Source organism: Eretmochelys imbricata, chromosome 2 (genome assembly GCF_965152235.1).
Source record: "Eretmochelys imbricata isolate rEreImb1 chromosome 2, rEreImb1.hap1, whole genome shotgun sequence".
Lineage (NCBI taxonomy): Eukaryota > Metazoa > Chordata > Testudines > Cheloniidae > Eretmochelys > Eretmochelys imbricata.
Genome location: NC_135573.1, coordinates 217,646,803 through 217,666,333, shown reverse-complemented (window position 1 = coordinate 217,666,333; position 19,531 = coordinate 217,646,803). Strand labels below are relative to the sequence as shown.

Here is a 19,531-nt window from a genome sequence, read left to right as displayed (position 1 = left end):
GAGATTAAGGTCTTGATCCTTAATGTGTCCTCTGCTCCCACTGACATCAATGGTAATTGATGGCATTTAGCACCTTGCTGGATTGATTCTTGAGTGACTTCTCCACAGTCTGTGCCAGACTCAGAATTAAAACCCAGATCTCCTAGCTTCAAATCTTGGGCATGAATAATAAGACCATCTTTCCTACCTTTCAGAATGAACTATCACAGCTGATTAAAAATTATCCTAACACTGCATGTTAAGAACTATCTGAATTTTTTGATTAAGCTGTTTTTAGATTGTTTTCTTTCAATACAAAGCAAGGTAATTGAGTCTCTAAAATTGAAAATGATCTTAATGGACTTTAATTTTTAAATCTAGTTTTAACTTCTAGGTTAACAGAATACATGTCCAATTTCACTTTATGGGGTTTGAAACAATGTTTTAAAAGTGCTGCTGGCAGCTCCACTATATTTTTCACATTTAGTAAAAATAGTTCCTCTAGAGTCCAGCAGAATCTCATTACAATGCAGAAGCTTAAGTCCTAGTAATGCAGATGTTACTGTGCTTGATGTATGAAAGGACAGAGTATTTAAGCATCTAACTTTGTAGGCAGCTAATATTGAGGCCTTTAAAAAGATTTTGGTTTTTCTGTCAAGTCTTTTTGCTCTGTTAATTTTTTTTGCCCTTTCATTTTGCAAAGATAGAATTCAAGGACAGACCATGTTATACTTGAACCTGTGTTGTAATGACGTACCTTTATAGTGTTCTACTGTATTAAGTGTAGGCAGACAAGCTTACACTGTCGCAACTTTTGTCAAGCATCATTAGTAGATAAATGATGCTATTCAATTTTATAATCGCTATTGCTTTAAGGAGCTCTTTTCTTCCCCAATGAGGTCCTCTGCAATTCCCATTAAAGTTATTAGGAAGTACATGTGCATAAGTTGTGAAACTTAATACTTCCTGCAATAGTGGACTTTGTATGGGGAATTAAGTGGTGATGGAAATGAAATCCACCCCTTTACCTTGCAGATGTAGGGTTTGGCTGGAACAACAGTTCTTGACCCCACATGAGGGTTCCTGGCCACTACGTACACCATACCACAGATTCAGGGTCCCCTCACAAAACCTAATTTTGATGCCAAATTTGGTATCCTTGCAGCATTGGCTTAGCCCTCTACCATCTATCTGTTTCTCATACATATTTTCTCCATATAAATGTCATATCAGTGTTTTCACATAGTTTTATTTATTTGGATAAAAAGTCACAAGTTTTATATGTTTGCTTTTAGTTAGAAAAATGTCAGTGTTTATAGAACTAGAAATCAGACCAAAATTTTAGACTTTCCTCAGTGAAGCCGAACAAAGAATCTGAGCCTGTGGTGTTGACTGAAAATTCTGGCGTTCCGTAAAGTCCTTAGAACTTAAAGGACCTCTCTGCTACAAGTCTAACTGTGCCAGTGCACGGTTAATCTGCCATAGTTAGGAGGTATTGCTAACACATTTTTGTATTTGTAAAGTGAAGGGAAAGTTACCTAAATCATATTTATAGGCAATTATACAGAGAGAGAAGTGCTCTCAATTCATGGTCTTGTCACAAAGTGCTGGCCTTTATAGGCTTATTCTAAAAGTAAGGGGAAACCCTCATTAATCCTGAACCTATGTAATATGGGGAAAACTTTAATTCCTTCTTTATTTCCTGTTCATCCGTTCTGCAAACATGACACTGTGTGCTATTTTTTTATAATTTTCTCTCTTATTCCTAGAGTTATCTTCCCCATCACCTCAAGGATCATGACCTCTTTCTTGATTGAGAGGGTAATGGAAAATATACTTATAGTGGAAGCAGAGTATAGGGTTTACTAGCTTGCCTTCATCTTGGTACCCTCTCTTCTACCATGGTCTTTGTGAGCATCTTTAAGTTTGTTTTTGTCCCTCTCCAGACAATAACTACAAGCAATCTGGCTATAACTACTTGCTCCTCACTTAAATTCCTGAAGAGATTGCCTGTGTCCTGAATGGGTTTAAAATATGTAATGACTGCCTGTATTTTTTTTTTATTTTTATTTTTTGAATGTTTGATGTAAATATATAGCTTGTGCCAGATTAATAGCTCTGGAACCAGGAATCTTCTGTAAACAGAAAAGTTAGTAGCAGCAGTACAAACTTTTCCACAGTGCTCCACCAATGTACCTCATAACTGAACTTCAGTGTCCAAATTTTGGAAGATCACTTGTGCCATGGTCCTTGGCCTGTCAGATCAAGATGCCAGTTGTACTGTATAGTGGAACCAGATTGAGATCTACAAAGCTTTCCATGTAGGCCACTGAACAAACATCATAAAGCAACCGGGGGTGGATTCAGACTGGTAACCAAGAAGTGACAAGAGCTCTGTATTATTGATCTCCTAAGACTATGTAGATTTGGTTCTATTTTTATGAAGTTTAAAGAAAATTAGAACAACCAAACAGGGCTTTGGAGCTGTGCTCCGGCTCCGCTCCAGTTCCAGGCAAAAACCTGCAGCTCCACGGCTCCGGAGCTGCTCTGCGATCCGCTCCAAAGCCCTGCAACCAACTCAACAGTTTCTCCATGTGATGTTGGCAAACACCCCATATAAATTACATTTTATTCGTCGTTCTAGTGCGCCATATTAGTTTTTATGTATAACCTAGGCACATCTCTTTTGTTTAATGTAGAAATGGTGGTTTTACATACCATATTGGAAATGTATTTCCTTGAGCTTTTGGAAAATTCCCTAAAATGTTGAGGACCTAGATATATTACTCAGACTTTCAAATCATCAGTTTGGTGTTGGCCTCACTTTTCTTAGTGTTTTGAGTACTAGAAATTTTAAAACAATACATTATCTTTTGTAGAAAGGATGATCAATGTGCATTTAACATATTGTAATGAAAACATAACAGAATAACTATCCCAGTTAAACTTTTTAGTGAGATGAATTAAGTTATGCTGAACCATAAATCTGCCTCCCCCATCTGCCCCCAGGCTGGCATTAGTCTGTTAGCACTGCATTGTATCTAATATCTGTAGTCTTGAATATTGCAAGTTGAAATTTCTTTTGTTTTTAGGAAAATTTGGGAAGAGAAAATATCATAAGACCCACATCATCTGGAAACTAATTGCCTTTGCATCTGGGAAATGTTTACTACTCATGATATGCTCTGTCTAGTATTGTATTGCTTTTAATTATGAGCAAAGTGATCGATCAATAAATGATGCAAGTATGGTAAATGACTTTTGTATCTTCAGAGCCACTTGGGCATTAGATTTATTTTCTAAGGAAATGGTTCTCAAACTGTTGTCCATGGGCCACAGGTAATCTGTGGAGCTTTTCCTGGTGGCAGCAGAACACAAAATATCTTGAGAGAAGTGCTATGTGGGATTGAGAGACTGGGGGAGGTAATTGGAGAACCACCGATCTAAGGGTTAAAAACAGGGTGTTAATGCATTATCACAATCGTCAATGAGGGATTGGGGTGGGAATGGGATGTTTGAAAAGGAAAAGTTCTACTCCCACCCGCTTTTTTTTTTCCTGTTGCTCCAAAATCCACAGCAGTACAGATTCTGGGATATGCCAAGAATTCTAATAGTAGCTGTTGGCTGTCATGGATAGCCAGCCTCTGCTCTGAAACTATTACAAATACTTCTTTAATTAATCAGTAGTGATGTTTTTATTACTAGGGCATCCGATGCCTCACCTCTCTATATGTTAAGACTTTATTGGTGAAGCCAGTCTAAGTTCTATGTTCTACTCTTTTTATAAAAATAGAGGTGGGAGTCGGGGGTGCCGTGTGCTAATACAGTACAGAGACATAACTCTACAGTCCAGAAACATATTAATCAATTTGAGGACAACCTTAAATCCATTCTAAATAGTATCCATTTAAATATCTTGAAAGGTTGAAAATGCCCAGAACTTATCCATCACTCTTTTATATCTGAATAATATAAACTACTCCATGTTTTCCTGAGAGAAATTCCTAATTGAATTGTATAAATTAGTAATATTTCACTTTATATAGTGCCTTTCACTGTGAAGAATTCTGAAGTACTTTATAAGCTATATATGTGATCCTGCAAATCCTTACTTGTGTTAGTAGTCAGAAGATGAGACATTCTTACCCATTTAATAAATCACATGTAAAATCAGCAGTATACTTTTTTTAACACTTGTGTGGGCTTTTGGGAAGGCATAGACTTTTTGTTGAAGTGCAATAATTTTCTGAAGTTAGCTGGACTCCCAAAACATACTTTCAACCTTAATTCTTATTGCAGTGAAGTTTTATATATTTCTGATATTCCTCTTTTAAAGAACACCAAGTTTAAATCATGTTGGTGGATAAGGTCTGCCAGAAGGGAGACCTGCTCTAGTAGATCTTATAAGGCCCACCCAAGCAAGGCTTCTCTACAGCAGGCATCATCAAGACCCGAAAAGGCGGATGGCAGAATTGCACTTGGGCATCATACAATTCTAGCGGAGAGGAAGACTTTTTTTTTATACAGATGTAAAAACCTTCAAGTACTTAATTTTTTCATGCTTTAAAATATTTTTATATATAATTATAAATATAAAAATATTACAGGGCAGAAGTCGAGGAGAATCCATAAGTCGTCTTAATTTTTTTATTTACACTGGGTAAATACCTGTTTTCAGTAGAAATAATAAACCATTCCAGGGTGATTTCCAGTGTAATCAATGCATCTTAATTTTTCAATGCTAGGACTCACTGATCCTTGAAAAGTCTCAAAACTGGACCTCCCAGAAAATGGACCATATTCTGATTTGCTGTGTTTGTCTTGGGGATAACAGCGAAGATGCTGATGAAATAATCCAGTGTGACAATTGTGGAATAACAGTGCATGAAGGTAATTTTGTTTCTCTATTCTATTTTATTATTGGGAAGGAAAAGATAAAGGCAAAGCTTACTTGTTAATATAAAGAATATAAGATGCCTGGTCTAACAAATGAACCCTAAAAATCTGGTGTTCGATTCTTTGTATTGCAGAAATTTCTTACAATAGTATAAATTTCACCCTACCAGACCAAAAGTTGTAGTCCCTGTTCCTCTCCCTCCCCCCCCCCCCCCCCCGGACGTAAATATGCTTTTAGAGAAGAAAACTTCAGGGAATATGGGGCAACCTATAAGGTAGGTTTTAGTGTAAATTCCAGTTTGAAAATGCTAAAATGCAGGCTATTATTTTTCAGGTCTTATTTTAGGGAATTCAGATTAAATTTAGATATACTAACGTAGTGCTTCTACTTCATAAACTAGGGCGTAAGGTCATGGCTGTAAATTCTAAGAGCAAAGTTTGCAGTGGTACTAACTGGACAGAGGGCCAATGAGGCCCGGAAAGGGTATGGTCAGGGCAGTTGAGTTCATGTGAAAGTTAGAGACTTGTTAAATATAGTGAAGATAAGAGGTTGAAATCAGGAGGAAGTTCAGGCTACATGAAAAGAGGAATTAACAATTAATAATTGTGGTTTTTTGTTTTTGGTAATTGTTCAAAAAGTCCACACTGGGTGGTAGTATGATGTAGAAGGCCTCTTGTAATATGCAGAAAGTGATAAGGGAGCTAGGGGGAGTTGCCTTATAGGTGCAATTACGTAGAGCTTCCAGTAGGCAGTATCAATCTGCCTGCCTTATGGGTTTCATGAAAAAATTGAGGCTCAAAAATCTTTCTCCTTTAGTCTTTTCATTAGTTGTACTACTAGGGTGACCAGGTGTCTGGTTTTGGACCGGAACACCCAGTTCAAAAGGAATCCTGACGGCTCCAGGCCATTGAATGTCCAGTTCATGGCGCCGCAGCGGGGCTGGCAGGCTCCCTGCTAGTGCCACGCCGCGGCCCACGCAGCTCCTGGGTCTGGAAGCAGCAGGCATGTCCAGCTCCTAGCCTTAGGGGCTGCTAGGACGGAGTCTGTGTGGTGCCGCGACCGCAGGCATAGCTCCCATTGGCTGGGTCAGAGCAGGGGAGGAACTAGCATTGCTCACAAGCACTCGGCAGGTGGCTGTTGAGGGGGTGTGCGGGGCCCTCTTCTCCTCGTGTGGCTGGGCTTGAGCTGCAGCACATGCCCTGCGGCAAACTGTCCTCTGTCTGTTGCCCCATTGCTGGCACTCAGGAGTTGGAGGTATGTGTATCCCCGTCTCCGAGTGCTGGGAATGGGGCTGCACCCCCATCCCCCTCACTACATTCCTCTCTGTTGCATCCCTCCCCTGTCCTGCCCTGTCCCATCCCATCCTGCCCCCCACACCTACCCATCCCAACCATGTACCCCTTACAGTGCTATCCCACCCATCCTCTCCACTTCCCAGAGCCGCCACCCCCATGTTCCTCAGCCCCTCTCCCCCCCCCCCCCCCACCGGCACCCTATTCACCTCCATACATTGCTGCACTCCCGTTATGTGTGTCTACATTCCTGTTTCCCCCACATCCTCATGCACCTCCCCCTGCATCCCCATCTACCCCACATACCCCATCTCTCCTCTCTCCTTCACCCCCCCCCCCCCCCCCCGCTCGCATCCTCTGTCCTCCACCCTCTCCCCTCCAGCCTACCCTCATCCCTTCCCTGCTGGGTGATTTAGGCAGTCCCTGGAAAAGTGTATGGAAAAAGTCTCTCCATGTAGGCAAGGGTGTGCATGCATGCATACATGTGATAGAAACTGTGTCCCTTTGTGTAGGGATGTGCGTGTCTTGCTGCATTTGTGTATACCTGTATGAATAAAATTTGCAGCTTAACTCCGACTTTTATTCCTTTTGCTGGCTTGCACATAAAATTGACATAAAATATGTGTGTGTATTCATTTCATAACAAGTTTTTAAAAGAGAAGGGAACTCTAAAAGAAATGTATTATTTCTTAAGTGAATGTTGTTGATTAGTAATGGCAGAAGAGCCAATGTATCAGACATTTCTCCCCACCTTTTGTCTCGCTACATTGTAAACTTTTTGTTGCAGACTCTCTCTTTTTATGTGTATGATGTCCAGCATCTACCTGGAGCCCTGATCATAGTTGGGGTCTCTATTTATTATTACAATTGTTGTTTAGTGCCTAATGTGGAAATATATGTGTTAGCGTATGCTAGAAGTATACACACGTGTATTCATGTGTATCTGCATGTAGGTGTGGGAGTGAGTTTCTACAGATTTATTATATCTGGTTATCTGGTCAGGTGTGCATTTTTGTGGCTGTGTTCTATGGATTTGTTTTTTGGCTTTGGGAGTGGGCCTTTTAATAGACCCATTGCAGTTGTGATAATGTGTGGTCCTAATTCCACATATAAAATTACAATAACTTTAGTGAACAAAACGCTTGGAGCTGGTTATGAAAAATGGGAAGGAGGAGGGATAGAATCATGAAAACGTTTGTGAAATTGCATTTTTTTTTTTTTAAAAATTACCTTTTTTGACTATTTTGCTGTCTGCTCTAGCATCCTGTAACAAATAAAACCTGAACTTAGCATAATACATCTGTCAAAACAATAAATATGCCTGTTTGGGCCATGCATTGAAAATGAGCACGTGAGACAGGGTGCGGGAGAGCAAGAGACAGAGGGTCGGGGGGGTGGAGTGAGCGGGGGTGGAGTGAGCTGGGGCGGAGCCCAGGCAGGGGCGAGTCTTCAGGGGAGTGGTGGGGCAGTGGGTGGGGCAAGGATGTTCAGTTTTTTAGAATTAAAAAGTTGGCAACCCTGTGTGCTACTAGTTTACGCTTACATTTTTATTTAGGTATGACACTGCAAGACTTTTAGAAATACGTTGCTAGAGCAAGCAAGTTAAAGGTGACCTGCAAGGAGTAGAGAATTTTGTGCTATTATTTGATTCTTTATAGTAAATAGCATGCATTTTTAAAATTGCTTGTTTTGTTTTGTTTCTTTTTCACCTCAGAAATAACAGGAAAGTCAGGTTCTGTTTTCCCTCTGTTTTTGTAGGAGAACTTCTTGGATAACTCTGAAATAAGATTTGGAGCTTTATCAGCCTTAATTGAAGGGTGGGTGTGCTCTTCCGCCCCCCCCCGGTCAGAGTTAGCTAGGTGTAAACAAAAATCAGAACATTTTAAATAGTTAAGAAAAGCATTTTTACTCCAGCTAATCAGATTTCATTTGCTTGTTTTTACTGATGTACTATCCCTGTCAGTTCTCATTTGCTCATAGTTTCCTAGGAAAGCAAAGTAAATACACTTCAGACATTCAGGTTTATTTAAAAAAAAAAAAAAAAAAGTGAGAAGAAACTCCCAGAACCTCTAGTTGTCTATATTAATCCTATAAAAGACAGAAAGAGCCACTCTTATTTTCTTTGCATGTTGCTTCAAAAAGGTGAAATAAACTTTTCTATATTAAACAAAAAGCTAACTTTAGACTAAATCTCTTCCAACAAATAGTTCCTTGCTTCTTCTGTCCCAAGGAACTGGAGAGAAAGTTAATTGGCTTTTTGTGAGGTCATATTCCCTCCAGACAAATGTTGACTGCTTGAAACATTTAGTTATCCCTTCTTTCACTGACTAAAATGTTCTCAACGAGTGGTTTAGGGCTACCTAAAGTCTCTTGACAAGGTGGGAACTATTGGAGTTCTTCCGTAAGAGAACTTGATGTTTTGTGTACGAAATAAGTCGTTCCAGACCAATATCACACATTCTTTATCTCCTCACTCCACCTTTTTGTTACTTATGAAATCATGTTGTGAAAATACTCTACATCTTATGCTTTGAACTTGCTACAAATTCATGAATTGAGACTCTAAACTTTTCTTTTATGGTTCATTCCAGAACACATCTACTCTGCATTGCCCACAACTTCTATTTCATAATCTGTTAATGTGGTGGTTATAGATGGATGTAAGATGCAGGAAAGTAATTTAAACTAAACTTTCATAGCAGTTTTCTACTTTCCCTAGCTAGGTGTTGGCTTAGTTTATTAGAAAAAAGAAACGCTTACTGTCTGAGTGATGATTAAGTTTTATGCTGGTGAAGAGTGATGGGGATAATTCTCAGAACATTACTGCATTATCAGCAAATATACTTCCTAGAGGCTTGGAGGTCTATGAAAATTATTTTTGTGACAAAGTTGTATGGTGATTGGATAAACTGGTATCACAGTATCTTGTTAGACTTGCAGGCTGAAACTATGTTGGAGAAGTGACAATCTTTTCCCCTGGTTAAAATCCATGAACACTTTATTTACAAAATAGTTTTTTTAATTCACAAAACATTTGCAATTCTTTCCTCTTTTTCTTAATTTTTTTTTAAGATTATACTTGTACGTTTGCACCATTGTAGTTCCATATATTTTCTGTAACAAGAATTTTTATATTTTACCTGTAGTTTTAAATATCTAAAAGTATTGTCACCAAACATGTTTTGTCTTCAAGCTTACTCTTGTATCCCTTGATGTAAACAGTACAGTGTGTATAATTTTTTTTCTTGAGCTTTTTAGAATACAAATAAAATTAATTAATTCAAACTAGTCCAAATTGCTAGAAATGGAACAAGCTTTGGCATTGAAATTCAGAATTTATTTAATAGGTTTAAAATCCAATTTAGTTACCTTTACATTAACCCATGAAACAGCTTGTTTTACTTTAGGAGCATGGATTTATTTTAAAAAAAACGTATGTAGAGAAACACATTATGGAAATGTCGTCTTGGCTGCTAGCTATGGATCTACTCTGCTTAGAAGAGGACTTACTGGGACCCTTAGCTCAAAGCCAAGCAGTTTTTAGGGAAAAGAGGCAATCTGGTATTATTCCTTTAAGTGAGTGGTGTCAAACAAAGAGGACTGTATTTCATGTTTAATTATGCTCATGTAGGATGTATCCACAGTGAAACATTCACTGATATCAGTGGAAGTTTTGCACAAGGATCCAGGATAGAATATGGCCTGTAATAACTATACTTAGTTTTTTGTTCAGAGCTTTATTGTTGCATATAATGTCACTAAGTGGAAAAACATACTAGCCTTTTCAGATCACCACAGTATCTTCCAGTTTGTCTTTCTTCTCTGTCCTTTGTGTTTCCCTCCCACTTTGCTATCTGTTTCCTTTGTTTTTCCTTTGCATTTCCTTTCATGCAGAAGCAGCTTTGCTCCCACCCTATTCTCTCTGCAAAATGATCAGTAATGAAATAGTTAATATTGATATTAAAATATTGTCATTTGATTGTATAGTTGACGCTCAAATGAGATTAATACAGGAAAACGGAGGTCACACCACTGAATCATAGAATATCAGGGTTGGAAGGGACCTCAGGAGGTCATCTAGTCCAATCCCCAATTTTTGCCCAGATCCCTAAATGGCCCCCTCAAGGATTGAACTAACAACTCTGGGTTTAGCAGGTCAATGCTCAAACCACTGAGCTATCCCTCCTGCTTGTTTCAAGCTGTCTGCAGACTTGGAAAGACTTCGCTGCACTGGCTATCCACAGTTCATATTTGGAAGGCTTTTTCACAGCCTTGAGAGCAAGGAACGTTTTTTTACATGAAAGATTAGCTTCTGTGCAAACTGAATGTCACGTAAGCCACACAAATGCATCATGGGGACCTCATTAAGCCAGCTAACTATGTTTGACACACGGCTTTAAACTTTGTATCTGGGTCGACAGCACAAATATGGAAAGAAGTATTTCTGCGGAGAAGACCAGTGGAGCCCTACGTTACCCTAATTTTTTTAGGTATGGGGCTCAAGAACAAAGGGACTTTTAGATAGCCAGGCAATTGGCTGACTTCCCTGAGGCATTTGTAGGGATAAATTGTTAGTTTATTTTCTACATCCACTTTTCTTAATTTTATCTTGTCCAAATGCGTCATCTATTTATTTATTTATTTTTATTTTTTTTGTTGATGTCAACTTTTCAAGCGCAGTAACTTTCTGTTTTTTGAACTCATTGAATATAAAGTCTGTTTACATGGGGTCTTGACCTTTTATCTGGAGGATGATGATATAAGGTGTACTGTATCTTAATGGACATCCTGCTTGAAACAAGAATTTCTATAATGCATTCAAATGCATTCAAATGTGCTTTCTTTAGTTAGAAGGTAATCTTCAGGCATTACATTGCACCACCAACAGAACAAATACAAAGAAACTCATTGTACCGAAAAGTACCTATAATGTTTGTGTAGGTAAGCTGCAAAATAATTACCTACTTCCTGACTTCTGTAGTTATTTTTAGCATATATATGAGTTGTCTGAGATTTAATTTAGTAATGACACTTTACAGTCAAACACATATCGAAGAAATGAGTGGAGTCCTATGAAGTTTGACAGAATAGAATTATAGGAAGAACTGAGTAGGAAGGCAAATAAGTGAGCTGCGTATGTATATACAGTGTTAAAAGATAAATATGGGAGATTACATCTAACTTTCAGCCATGCAATCAGGTAATTGAGTATGTGTACTCTGTAGCAAGATTGGCTTCAAGTCTGTGGCAAGGGGCCTGTAGCAAGGGGGTTTGGCATCAGAATAAAAATGTTACATGTCACAGACTAGGAATTCTGCAGTGTCAGATATATTAAAAATGTTATTTAATTAAATCCGAGACTGAATAATTTGATATAGTATATTGTGGTGCTTAATTTGATATTGTTGTGGGAGTCAGATAGTGCTGCTACACATAGTTTTGCAAGTTTTTTTTCTTAGCATGTGAGTACTACATACAGCATTTGTTCAGAGATTATCAGTATTATATCGTGTAAATAAATAAACCCGCTTTCCTTCCTGGGTTACTTGAGAGCAGGCAACCCTCACCTGTGTGCCTGGGCACCTGATGTTGACATTAAAGGATTCTGAGTATCCCAGTGGTAATGGGTAGGTGGGACTCCTCTATCCACCCCTCTACTGCAGGCCCTTTACTCCTAAAGGAATTTAAAATTGGCGGTGCCTCCACCTGGCTGGCCCCTGTATACACTCAGTGGCGTGCCTTGAACTTCTAGGAATAAACCTATTCTAATAATAATAATCTGTGGCATGGGTCTAACTCAGAAATACCAATTATAAATAATATACATCCAATATACTTTAAATTAGAGTTAACACACCTTTACTTAACAATTTAAAGAAACAAGTATAACAGACTAAGATTAAATGTCACTACTAATTTAAATCCACAGTGTGCAGTTGAATAAAATCAATTAACAAATATAGGGGACAGTGATAAATGAAACTTATCTAACTAGCATTTACACTGCCACCATTTACCCCACCTTGGAGTGTACACTTCTCTGGATTTCAGAGTCCTAGAGGCTTGCATGGGCGCGCTTGAAGATCCGCAGCTGGAGACAGCGCTCTCTTGGTTCTGTGTATCAGTCCAGCATAGCAACGAGCTGCAACCTTCTCTGAAGATTGAAGTTCGCCTCACCAAATATTAGCAGCTCTGGTTCCTGGTTTGATAGGATGATCACTCTGCCTCTCCTCAGACTCAGTCTCTCTGCTGTGCCCCCTCCCTTGCAAGTACTTTCCTAAACAAGAGTGGGGGTTACTCACAGTTCCTTCACTGCACGCCCACCTCAGTCAGCTCTAGACACAGCAATAGTTTCTGTCCTGGCTCCAGTGAAGCCCCAAACACCCTCTGAGTCTCCGTGCTCAATCAAAGTCCCTGCAGGCTCTCAGCAGCAGCTTCTGGCTTCCTAGCAGCAGCTCCTGCTATGGACAGAGCTCCACACCAGCAATCTCACTCCTTTTTCCAAAATGGAGTCCACGGCCTGCTCTCCCTGTGCTGCCTGGAAGAGAGTCTCTCACTCTTTCCCCAAGGTATCATGGGAGTTCTAGTCTCTAAGGCTAGATTGCCGCACACAGGATCTTCCCAACTGGAACACTCCCAGTAAAGTTTAGAGGCCCCTCTAGTAAAGGGTGCCTACACAAGTTACAGTCCAATCCCATCCAATGGGAAATTGACCTGCAAAGCCCTGAAGTCTGCTACTACTTGAAAGAGGAGCAACAGTATTAATACAGGTGGGGTTGATAGCACCTGAGAGTTACTAAGACTACTAAAAATCTCTATGGGGGCGCAGGGGATGGAGGTTTATCTGACTCTCTCTCTCTCCTGCCCCTGGTTTCATGAATTGCTGCTGAAACTTCCACCTACTCCTAATTTTCTCAGAATTTATAAACTTCTGGGTTAGTTTTATGGAGTTTTCTCCCAATTTATAAGACCAGTTGATGTGGTGCATAGGGTTTAGAAGTTATACAAAGATCTTAGTAGATACCTTTCTTACAGAGTTAATAGTAACTGTCATTTAAAGTGATTGCAGTCTATAACACCCAAAACCTGTAAATAATACAAATGAAAGGCTAGTTTACTAATTCATTCTTCCATGCAGTACCCTGGTTTGCTTCCATGTGTCTTTGAAAAATTACAGCGCAAGCCTAGAAATTTAAGTCTACTGTCAAAGAACATTTGTAGTAGTTTTTGTTTCATAGACAAAACTAAAAATGTGTTTTGGTTTTTTTTTTTTTTTCCCCTCCCCAATTTTAGATTTAAGGAGGGAAGGACGACCCTGCTTATTACATTTTATAATAGTATAATTACTTTTCAAAATGTTCACTTTTAGTTATGGATAAATACTGTTTCTTTTATAAAATCTTTAATGTGTCACTTTTGGATAAATGCTTTTATGCTAGGATCTTGTAACTTGCTTGTAATAGCAGGGTACCCCCAACTGTGATGTCAGGTCTCCTGACATATTGATTGCAGTATGTCTGAAGAAAACTGTCTGGTACATATAGCATGTGACATAGCTGTGGGTAGTGCACTTGCCAGCAATTTCCCTTGGGTTTAGCTGCTATGAATTAAATAAGTTCTACATTTGTCCAGACATCTCTTTCAATCTGTTTATTTTGTTACTTTGCTGTGATTTGTGTGGCAGGGAATAGAATTTTCTGTGCTAAAAAGGAGTGTACTTTTAAGAGTATTTACTGTATAGTAAAATATCAATTATTTACTGGTATTTTGATTTTACAGCTTTCTCTGTTCTAGTGTTGGCTTTTTTGTGTAGAATCTGTTTTGTGAAATCTATTACATACTTTCCATTCTCTGAAATTGACCTTGTCAGATTAAATTTAAACTGAAAATAGGTCAATTGGTAACTAACCAAGGGGAGGTTAGTTAGTTATGGGGGAGGGAGAAGACAGTGTTCTCAGATTTAATGGAAGTATTTTCAGAGGGAAAAGAAAATTATGGATTGTGAAATACAGTAGTTGTGAACATATTACAATTTTTTTGCAAATGCTGAATTTTCATTAAAAATTATCATTTCATGCCTGATGCAGCTGTCAGAACTGGGGAGCAGATGCTGTTACTCTGTTAATATAATCTTATGGCAAGTTATCTCCTGCCAAACAGTAGCAGCAAAGGTGGGAATCTTCCTTAGTCACCTCAGTGTGGTATGAAGTTGAAAGCTCAATTGGAACTGTTACAATACTAGTTTTTTTTTAAACTTACATAATTTTCCATTAAAAAAATATTACAAATCTGTGGATTAAAGACAAAAATTGAAAACAAGGTTTTCAACATAAAACTACATATTGTCTACATTAAACAGTCTAATCGACTGTTACACGCAGTTTGTGGAAGAGTTAATGATACTATGAGAAACAAAATAAAATGTTAAACTTTTGTGTGTTTTTTAAATTCACAACCTAATATTAAATAATACAGTTTTTTCTAGTTGGTGTAGGAAACATTCAGATGTCATGGTGGTTTACTGTGCTGTTCGTAAAATGTATCACACAGCAGCTCCATGTGATCTGGCCAGAGAGATGAAGTTACTGTATATTGGATTGTATGACTTTTCTCTTTGAATGTATTGATCTAGCTTAACAGGGGACTGAGTGGGGAAAAACAAGCAAGATAGAAGCACGACGGTTGTAGATCAACCTCCCAGCACATACTTAGAGGCAATTATACAGCAGTAGCATACTTCCAGGTTACATTTTGGAGTGATATAGTTTTTTTTTGCCACATTGGGAGCATGGAGATCACTGCAGCGGGAACACAACTGCAGGGTCTGAACGTAAGTCATACCTGAGATAACAGTTTATACCAGGCCTTAAGCTGCAGTCTCCTATTCTGAGAGTGGGAGAATTGTGATCCCAACCCGAGAGAGGGGTGATAGCTTGAGACCTGAGGAGGGAACACTCTAAAAGATGAGGGGGAGAGGAGTCAGAGGTGCAATTAGTCCTGTAGCTTTGGCGTATTTGGTGGTAAGAGTGTGATAGTAACCAATGGTTAATACAGTGACTGTGCTTGTTTCACCCAAAGGCTTCCCATTTCCTAGGTCTGGGGAAGGCCTAACTTTTCAGAATCCTCCAGTTTTCAGCTGTTACTGTTTAAGTGTCCTTTTGATCTCTAGGATCCCAACATGGCAAAACAGTTTTCTTTTTTGAGTAGATTTCTATGGGTACTCCACTTCAGGTGTACATGTGCCCCCTAGCGTTTGATCAGAGATTTTTTTTTTTTTTTTGTAGCAGTGCCTGTTCAGCTCATGCATGAGCCTATTTATCCTTGTGCCCCATAGTGAGGATATATAGGGTTGCACAGGTGAACTACCCTCAGTTCCTTCTCAACTGCTGTTGGGCCTGAGATGGAGCATTGAGCATACACCTCCTTGGATTTAGTTCTAGAGTAGTTAGCTTAATTAGTTTTGGGGGTCCCCTTTTCTCTTAACTTTTCCTGGCCAAGAGGTTGTTCTGGAGCATGAGAGGATCCCTAGGCTTTAAGTGGTGTCTTTCTAGTTGGAATCTATCCTGGTCAGTGACGAGCATCCGTGGGGCCTTCACCGACTGGGAGACACCCCTATCCCCTGTAAGTGTAAGATCTGCTTTTGAAGGAAGAGCTGATCTCAGAAAAAAACAGGGAGATCAAATTACTGATGATGGAGCAAGCTCTAAGACATGGGTTTGGAGAATCTCCCCATACACTGGCTTCCAAGCACAATTAGTTCCCTGCCTATCTCAGGATCCTGGTCACTGAGGGCCTCTAGGTATATAGCTGTGGTCCCACCTACCTCCAAGTCTTGGTCATCAAGAGCGTTGAGGGTTATATTGGCTTCCTCTACATCTCTGGTATCGACAGCTTCATGTAGCAAGGCTGGGAATGCCAATAAAGTTAAGTCTCCTCCTACAAAAAAATCTTGGTTATCAATTTAATGCCCTGGAGACCTTAGGGAGTTTCACTGAGGTTCCAAGTAGCTCCAGTACTGCAAGATCATCTAAGGCTTCATTTAAGATTCAACTCGCTACTCCAGATTTGATACTGAAGGCCCCTGTGGCATCAGCGACTGTGCTTGTTTCTCCACTTACTTTGTCTACTCCAGCAAACATTCTGCTTCTAAGAAGTCTACTATCAAAGTCTTCAGAGTATTGTGCCACACGCTCTCAAAGAAACTGCTGAACCACCTGATCAACATCCTCTACAGCAAATGGAAAAATTAAGAATGAGCTCTCAAAACTGGATACTCTCATAAAAAAAACAACCTTCCACACCCTTCCTCGTGGCTGGACTTTACAAAAACTAGACAAGCCATTTACAACACATGCTTTGCTTCTCTACAGAGGAAAAAGGACACTACTACATGCCACAAGGGGCCACAGCAGTGGTTCCCTTAACCCACCCAGCAATATTGTTAATCTATCCAACTATACTCTTAGCCCAGCAGAAGAATCTGTCCTATCTCGAAGCCTTTCCTTCTGCCCCTCCACCCCCACGAACATGATACAGTTCTGTGGAGACCTAGAATTGTATTTTCGACGTCTCCAACTCAAGGAATATTTCCAACACACCTCTGAACAACATACTAACCCACAAGACCTTCCTACCAAGACTACAAAAAGAAGGATTCTGGGTGGACTCCTCCTGAAGGTCGAAACAACAGACTGGACTTCTACATAGACCACTTCCGCCGACATGCACGGGCTGAAATTGTGGAAAAGCAGCATCACTTGCCCCATAACCTCAGGCATGCAGAACACAATGCCATCCACAGCCTCAGAAACAATTCTGACGACATAATCAAAAAGGCTGACGAAGGAGGTGCTGTCGTCATGAATAGGTCGGAATATGAACAAGAGGCTGCTAGGCAGCTCTCCAACACCACTTTCTACAAGCCATTACCCTCTGATCCTAATGAGGGTTACCAAAAGAAACTACAGCATTTGCTCAAGAAACTCCCTGAAAAAGCACAAGAACAAGTCCGCACAGACACACCCCTGAACCCCGACCAGGGGTATTCTATCTGCTACCCAAGATCCATAAACCTGGAAATCCTGGACACCCCATCATCTTGGGCATTGGCACCCTGACAGCAGGATTGTCTGGCTATGTAGACCCCCTCCTCAGGCCCTACGCTACCAATACTCCCAGCTATCTTCGAGACACCACTGACTTCCTGAGGAAACTACAATCTGTCGGTGATCTTCCTGAAAACACCATTCTAGCCACTATGGATGTAGAGGTACACCAACATTCCACACAAAGATGGACTACAAGCTGTCAGGAACAGTCTCCGCGATAATGGCACGGCAAACCTGGTGGCTGAACTTTGTGACTTTGTCCTCACCCATAACTATTTCACATTTGGGGACAATGTATACCTTCAAATCAGCAGCACTGCTATGGCCCCACAGTATGCCAACACTTTTATGGCTGACTTAGAACAACACTTCCTCAGCTCTCATCCCCGAATGCCCCTACTCTACTTGCGCTACATTGATGACATCATCATCATCATCATCTGGACCCATGGAAAGGAAGCCCTTGAGGAATTCCACCATGATTTCAACAATTTCCATCACACCATCAACCTCAGCCTGGACCAGTCCACTCAAGACATCCACTTCCTGGACACTACGATGCTAATAATCGATGGTCACATAAACACCACCCTATTCCGGAAACCTTCTGACCGCTGTGCCTACTTACATGCCTCCAACTTTCATCCAGACCACACGATCCATTGTCTACAGCCAAGCTCTGCGACACAACCGCATTTGCTCCAACCCCTCAGACAGAGAAAAACACCTACAAGATCTCTGTCAAGCATTCTTAAAACTACAATACCCACCTGCTGAAGTGAAGAAACAGATTGACAGAGCCAGAAGAGTACCCAGAAGTTACCTACTACAGGACAGGCCCAACAAAGAAAATAACAGAACACCACTAGCCGTCACCTTCAGCCCCCAACTAAAACCTCTCCAACGCATCATCAGGGATCTACAACCTATCCTGAAGGATGACCCATCACTCCCCCAGATCTTGGGAGACAGGGCAGTTTTTGCTCACAGACAGCCCCCCAACCTGAAGCAAGTACTCACCAGCAACCACACAACAGAACCACTAACCCAGGAACCTATCCTTTCAACAAAGCCCGTTGCCAACTGTGTCCACATATCTCTTCTGGAGACACCATCATAGGGCCTAATAACATCAGCCACACTATCAGAGGCTCGTTCACCTGCACATCTACCAATGTGATATGTGCCAGCAGTGCCCCTCTGCCATGTACATTGGCCAAACTGGACAGTCTCTACGTAAAAGAATAAATGGACACAAATCAGACGTCAAGAATTATAACGTTCAAAAACCCGTCAGAGAAAACTTCAATCTCTTTTGCAACTTTTAGGTCTGTAATCGAGTGACCATTCTTCAACAAAAAAAACTTCAGAAAGAGACTCCAACGAGAGACTGCTGAATTGGAATTAATTTGCAAACTGGATACAATTAAGTTAGGCTTGAATAGAGACTGGGAGTGGATGGGTCATTACACAAAGTAAAACTATTTCCCCATGTTTATTCCCCCCCACCACCACTGTTTCTCAGACGTTCTTTCCACTGCTGAAAATGGCTCACCTTGATTATCACTACAAAAGGTTTTTTCCCCCTGCTCTCCTGCTGGTAATAGCTCACCTTACCTGATCACTCTTGTTACAGTGTGTATGGTAACACCCCATTGTTTCATGTTCTCTGTGTATATAAATCTCTCCACTGTATCTTCCACTGAATGCATCCGATGAAGTGAGCTGTAGCTCATGAAAGCTTATGCTCAAATAAATTTGTTAGTCTCTAAGGTGCCCCAAGTACTCCTTTTCTTTTCTCGAAGTCTTGTGACTGGGTAAGGCCAGATGGCTATAGAAAAGTAGTGGGAGATAGATATATTAGCTCCAGGCTAAACAAATCCCTGGTACCAGGATAAGTTAAATGGCAGCTGCTCCTGGTCAATTAAGACACCTGAGGCCAATTAAGAACTTTTCAGAAGGCAGGGAGAATGCTAGGTTGATTGGGACACCTGAAGCCAATCAGGGACTGGCTGAAACTAGTTAAAAAGCCTCCCAGTTAGTCAGGTGGGTGTGGATGTCAGGAGCTGTGGGAGGAAGTTGCGCTGTTGTAGAGAGTGAGCAGTACACACCATATCAGGCACAAGGAAGGAGACACTGAGGTAAGGGTGAAGCGGAGCCTGAGGAAGTGGGGGTTGCTGTGGGGAAGTAGCCCAGGGAATTGTACGGTGTCATGTTTCTAAAAGGTCAGCTACCATAGCTGATAATATTAGGGT

General features: G+C 40.4%; 1 protein-coding gene across 2 annotated transcripts in view; it reads left to right on the top strand.

Annotated features, from left to right (window-relative positions):
• PHF14 (PHD finger protein 14) overlaps positions 1-19,531 on the top strand; it is a 295,920-nt gene that overhangs the window by 10,870 nt on the left and 265,519 nt on the right. For both annotated transcript variants that reach the window (XM_077808040.1, XM_077808041.1), the window contains exon 4: positions 4,725-4,869. In XM_077808040.1, the coding sequence (XP_077664166.1) occupies positions 4,725-4,869 (145 nt within the window). The remainder of the gene's footprint in view (positions 1-4,724; positions 4,870-19,531) is intronic.